The sequence below is a fragment of the Dendrobates tinctorius genome, unplaced genomic scaffold (genome assembly GCF_039654945.1).
Source record: "Dendrobates tinctorius isolate UK_male_01 unplaced genomic scaffold, ASM3965494v1 ptg000063l, whole genome shotgun sequence".
NCBI lineage: Eukaryota > Metazoa > Chordata > Amphibia > Anura > Dendrobatidae > Dendrobates > Dendrobates tinctorius.
The window spans coordinates 4,729,606-4,736,161 of NW_027361731.1; the positions used below are offsets into that span (position 1 = coordinate 4,729,606).

Below are 6,556 nucleotides of genomic sequence, written 5' to 3' on the forward strand. Positions count from 1 at the left end.
GCCTTTTCTGTCCTGTCCTATCTAGTCAATGTGGGCTCCATCATTTGCTCAGTCTATTTTCTGTTTGTGTTTGTGCTTCATCTTGTCTCACCGACAATATATGCTTGGGGGCTGTCTATTCCTTTGGGGATCTGCTCCGGGGCAGTTTAGATTTCATCTTTCTGTCTTTAGGCTTAGTTAGTCCTCCCGCTGTGACTAAGCGTCTAGGGCAACGTAGGAATGCTCCACGGCTACTGCTAATTGTGTTAAGATCAGGGGTCTGCAATCCGCTGAGTGACCAACCTCTCTGGTGTTCTGGTGGCATAGCCTATTGCGATCTCCTCCTCGGTGACCCATTCATAACACTGTAAACTGTCATTGTCTTGGTGAATAATTCAATATTTTTACATATCTTGCTATTTTTACTGACAGTTTAAGTAGAAGTGTTGAAAAATATAAAATTTAAGGATATTTTATTCAAAAATAAATATTGGTTTTATTCTTGGCAGATGACTGTACCAGAAGATCAGAGGAACAGCTGACATCTTCAATTTTTAAATCTGATGAGCATGAAATTCCACAGGATACAATTGAAGTGAATGCTGTTACTCCAGATATACCATCATCCCTTCACAGCAAAGATCTGTCATCTGATCCTTTGAAACAGGTCTTGTCTTATGATTCGTTAACGACTACTAAGGAAAATCAAAGTCACAAAATAAGAATTCAAAAACGAACTGCTCCTAAAGCAAAGAAGCCTTTTTCAGTTTCAGAATGTAGAAATAGTTTTCCCATCGAAAAGTCTTTTCTTACACATCAAAAAAGTCACACAGCGAAGAATAGCTTTTCTTGTTCCAAGTGTGGTAATTGGTTTAACCAGAAAGCGCATCTTGATAGCCACCAGAGAACCCATTCAAGGGAGAAGTCTTTTTCATGTTCAGAATGTAAATGTTTTAACCAGAAATCAGATTTTGTTAGGCACCAAATAATACACACAGGGGCAAAGCCTTTTTCATGTTCAGAATGTGGGAAATGTTTTGGCCGTAAAGCGGACCTTGATAGGCACGTGAGAACCCACACAGGGGAGAAGCCTTTTTCATGTTCAGAATGTAGGAAATGTTTTCGAGATAAATCAGCTCTTTTGAGACATCAGATAACTCACACAGGGGAGAAGCCTTTTTTATGTTCAGAATGTGGGAAATGTTTTAACTTAAAAACGCATCTTGATAGGCACCAAAGAACTCACACAGGGGAGAAGCCTTTTTCATGTTCAGAATGTGGGAAATGTTTTAACATAAAAACGGACCTTGATAGGCACGTGAGAACCCACACAGGGGAGAAGCCTTTTTTATGTTCAGAATGTGGGGAATATTTTAACAGAAAAGCGCATCTTGATAGGCACCAAAGAACTCACACAGGGGGCAAGCATTTTTTATGTTCAGAATGTGGGAAATGTTTTAACAGAAAAGCGCATCTTGATAGCCACCAGAGAACTCACACAGGGGAGAAGCCTTTTTCATGTTCAGAATGTAGGAAATGTTTTCGAGATAAATCAGCTCTTTTGAAACATCAGAGAACTCACACAGGGGAGAAGCCTTTTTTATGTTCAGAATGTGGGAAATGTTTTAACAGAAGAACTCATCTTGATAGGCACCAAAGAATTCACACAGGGGAGAAGCCTTTTTCATGTTCAGAATGTGGGAAATGTTTTAACATAAAAACGGACCGTGATAGACACGTGAGAACCCACACAGGGGAGAAGCCTTTTTTATGTTTAGAATGTGGGGAATGTTTTAACAGAAAATCGCATCTTGATAGGCACCAAAGAACTCACACAGGGGGCAAGCCTTTTTTATGTTCAGAATGTGGGAAATGTTTTAACAGAAAAGCGCATCTTGATGGGCACCAAAGAACTCACACAGGGGAGAAGCCTTTTTCATGTTCAGAATGTGGGAAATGTTTTAATAGAAAAGCGCATCTTGATAGGCACCAAAGAACTCACACAGGGGAGAAGCCTTTTTCATGTTCAGAATGTGGGAAATGTTTTAATAGAAAAGCGCATCTTGATAGGCACCAAAGAACTCACACAGGGGAGAAGCCTTTTTCATGTTCAGAATGTGGGAAATGTTATGGCCATAAAACGGATCTTGATAGGCACGTGAGAACCCACACAGGGGAGAAGCGTTTTTCATGTTCAGAATGTGGGAAATGTTTTAACTTAAAAACGGACCTTGATAGGCACGTGATAACCCACACAGGGGAGAAGCCTTTCTCATGATAAGAATGTGGGAAATGTTTTAACATAAAAGCGAATCTTGATAGGCACCAGAGAACTCACACAGGGGACAAGCCTTTTTTATGTTCAGAATGTGGGAAATGTTTTAACAGAGCAACGCATCTTGACAGACATCAAAGAACTCACACTGGGGAGAACCTGGACACGAAATTACTTGTAATAAAATGTAATTTCAAATCTCAGAGATAATAAAATAAGGTAACACTCTGTAGCGCCATAGCTTGCAAACATGAAATATGAAAATTGAACTGCATTACTGCACTTGAAATATGAAGAACTGAGAATGCTTAGCGCATAAATTGGCCAATTCATGTGTACCTGGAAGCCACGTTAAGGCGAATGAATTGGCCAATTTATGTGCTAAGCATTCTCAATTTATCATATTTCTAGTGCGGTAATGCAGTTCAATTTTCATGTTTGCAAGCTATGGCACTACAGAGTGCTGCCTTATTTATTTTATATATGAGTTTGTGACTCTAGGTAAGCACCTGTTCCCTGTTTGGATGTGACGGTCAGTTTTTTGATATTTGTATTCAAATCTCGGACAGAAGAGTCTGGGAGTATAACCTCATGACAACCTTTGATGCAATCAGTGCAGGAATGAATGTGTCGCATGGATTTATGTCTTTTTACATTAAGGAATTTGCTCCTCCAGATCTTGTGGAGGCATCACAATACAGAATCAGACCCCAATCAGAGGACAATAAAAATTGTACACTCTTTATCTATGAACTGTTCCAATATTTATGGCCACAACTATTTACCCCTCTCCCATAATTATAGTTCTGCTTCACGTCACTTGTCTTATCTATTGCATTATTTCTGTGCCCTGTTGTGTTTAACCCCTTTCTGACATCAGACGTACTATCCCGTCCATGGGACCCGGGCCCCTATGCCCATGGACGGGATGGTACGTCTAGCGCGATCAGCGGCGCCCACATGGTGAGCGCCGCTGATCGCGGCCGGGTGTCAGCTGATTATCACAGCTGACACCCGGCACTATGTGTCAGGGGCGGTCACGGATCAAACACCATCGCAGTGTACCGGGGGTTAAAGGGAAGCATCGGCAGGGAGGGGGCTCCCTCCGTGCTTCCCTGAGCCCCCCACGGCAGCGCAATGTGCAGCGCTGCTGCGGGGGGCTCTTTCCCTGCAGGTCTCCGGATCCAAGATTGCGACAGGGACCTTCGGTGGCCTGCAGGGAGCTGGCTTCCTCAGTGCCTGCAAAGCGCAGGCATGAGGAAGCCTTCTGCACTGCCTGTGACAGATTGCTGATCTGTCACAGTGATCTGTGATGTGACAGATCAGCGATCTGTCACAGGACAGTGATGTCCCCCCTGGGACAACCTAATAAAGTTAAAAAAAAAAAAAAAAAAAAAAAAAAGGTGTAAAAATAATTTTAAAACAATCGCTAAATAAATAAAAAAAAAAAAAAAAAAAAAATTCCCTAATTCATTTTTTGGAAATAAAAAAAAAAACAATAAAAGTACACATATTTGGTATCACCCCGTCCGTAACGACCTGCCCTATAAAACTGTCCCATTAGTTAACCCCTTTAGCGAACCCCTTAAAAAATAAAGCTAAAAAAGCAAAAAATGATTTATTATCATACCGCCGAACAAAAAGTGCAATAACGCATGATCAAAAAGACGCATATAAATATCCATGGTACCTCTGAAAACGTCATCTTGTCCCGCAAAAAACGAGCTGCCATACAGCATCATCAGCGAAAAAATAAAGTTATAGCTCGCAGAATAAAGCGATGCAAAAATAATAATTTTCTTATATAAAATTGTTTTTATTGCATAAAAGCGCCAAAACATAAACGACATAAATGAGGTATCGCTGTAACCGCACTGACCCGAAGAATAAAACCGCTTTATCAATTTTACCGCACGCGGAATGGTGTAAACGCACCCCCCCCAAAAGAAATTCATGAAACGCTGGTTTTTGTTCATTCTGCGTCCCAAAAATCGGAATAAAAAGCGATCAAAAAATGTCACGTGCCCGAACATGATACCAATAAAAACGTCAACTCGTCCCGCAAAGAATAAGACCTCACATGACTCGGTGGGTCAAAATACGGAAAAATTATAGCTCAATATATGGTGATGCAAAAACTATTTTTACAATAAAAAGCGTCTTTTAGCGTCTGACAGCCGCCAAACATAAAAACCGCCATAAATAGTAAATCAAACCCCCCGTTATCACCCCCTTAGTTAGGGAAAAATAATAAAATTAAAAGAAAATGTATTTATTTCCATTTTCCCATTAGGGTTAGGGCTAGGATTAGGGCTGAGATTAGGGTTAGGGGTGTGTTGGGGTGAGGGTTGGAGTTAGAATTGGGGGTTTCCACTGTTTGGGCACATCAGGGGATCTCCAAACGCAACATGGCATCTGATCTCAATTCCAGCCAATTCTGCGTTGAAAACGTCAAATGGTGCTCCTTCCCTTCCAAGCTCTGCCATGCGCCCAAACAGTGTTTTACCCCCACATATGGGGTATCAGCCTACTCAGGACAAATTGCAAAACAACTTTTGGGGTCCTATTTCTCCTGTTGCCCTTAGGAAAATAAAAAATTGGGGGCAAAAATATCATTTTTGTGGGAAAAAAATGATTTTTTTTATTTTCACGCCCGGGCGTTATAAACTTCTGTGAAGCACTGCAGGAGTTCAAAGTGCTCACCACACATCTAGATAAGTTCCTTAGGGGGTCTAGTTTCCAAAATGGGGTCACTTGTGGGGGGATTCCACTGTTTAGGTACATTAGGGGCTCTCCAAAGGCAACATGACACCCGCAGACCATTCCATCAAAGTCTGCATTCCAAACGTCACTACTTCCCTTCCGAGCCCCGACGTGGGCCCATACAGTAGTTTTCTCCCACATATGGGGTATCAGTTTACTCAGGACAAATTGGACAACAACTTTTGGGATCTATTTTCTCCTGGTACCCTTGGGAAAATAAAAAAATGGGGACTAAATGATCATGTTTGTGGAAAAAATATGATTTTTTTTTATTTTCACGCCCGGGCGTTATAAACTTCTGTGAAGCATTGGGGGAGTTCAAAGTGCTCACCACACATCTAGATAAGTTCCTTAGGGGGTCTAGTTTCCAAAATGGGGTCACTTGTGGGGGGATTCCACTGTTTAGGTACATCAGGGACTTTCCAAACGCGACATGGTGTCCGATCTCAATTCCAGCCAAAAAAGTCAAATGGCGCTGCTTCCCTTCCGAGCTCTGCCATGCGCCCAAATAGTGGTTTACCCCCACATGTGGGGTATCAGCGTACTCAGGACAAATTGCACAATAACTTTTAGGGTCCTGTTACAATTGGGAAAATAAAAATTGGGGGTGAAAAGATCATTTTTGTAGAAAAAATATGATTTTTTTTTTAATTGTACCGCTGTACGTTATAAACTTCTGTGAAGCCCTTGTGGGTTCAAAGTTCTCACCACATATCTAGATAAGTTCCCTGGGGGGTCTAGTTTTCAAAATGGGGTCACTTGTGGTGGGTTTCCACTGTTTAGGTACATCAGGGGCTCTCCAAACGTGACATGGCGTCCGATCAGAATTCCAGCCAATTTTGCATTGAAAAAGTCAAACAGCGCTCCTTCCCTTCTGAGCTCTGCCATGCGCCGAAACAGTGGTTCCCCCCCACATATCAGGTATCAGCGTACTCAGGGCAAATTGCACAATAACTTTTCCAGTCCAATTTCTCCTGTTACCCTTGGTAAAATAAAAAAATTGAACCTGGATTATTTTTTTTGTGAAAAAAAAGTTAAATGTTCATTATTTTTTTTTTTTTTTTAATATTCAAAAAATTCCTGTGAAGCACCTGAAGGGTTAATAAACTTCTTGAATGTGGTTTTGAGCATCTTGAGGGGTGCAGTTTTTAGAATGGTGTCACTCTGGGGTATTTTCTATCATATAGACCCCTCAAAGTGGCTTCAAATGTGATGTGGTCCGTAAAAATAAAATGGTGTTGTAAAAATGAGAAATTGCTGGTCAACTTTTAACCCTTATAACTTCCTAACAAAAAAAAATTTTGGTTCCAAAATTGTGCTGATGTAAAGTAAACATGTGGGAAATGTTACTTAAGTTTTTTGTGTGCCGTATCTCTGTGATTTAAGGGCATAAAAATTCAAAGTTGGAAAACTGCAAAATTTTCAAAATTTTCACCAAATTTCCGTTTTTTTTCACAAATAAACGTAAGTTATTTGAATGAAATTTTACCACTAACATGAAGTACAATATGTCACTAGAAAACAATGTCAGAATCACCG

General features: G+C 40.7%; 1 protein-coding gene across 1 annotated transcript in view; it reads left to right on the forward strand.

Annotated features, from left to right (window-relative positions):
• The window catches only part of LOC141094137 (uncharacterized), a 91,016-nt gene extending 88,502 nt beyond the window's left edge, over nt 1-2,514 (forward strand). The window contains 1 exon segment of the mRNA XM_073579874.1: nt 489-2,514. Within this exon segment, the coding sequence (XP_073435975.1) occupies nt 489-2,464 (1,976 nt within the window). The 3' untranslated portion in view covers nt 2,465-2,514.
• The last annotated feature ends 4,042 nt before the right edge of the window (nt 2,515-6,556 follow it).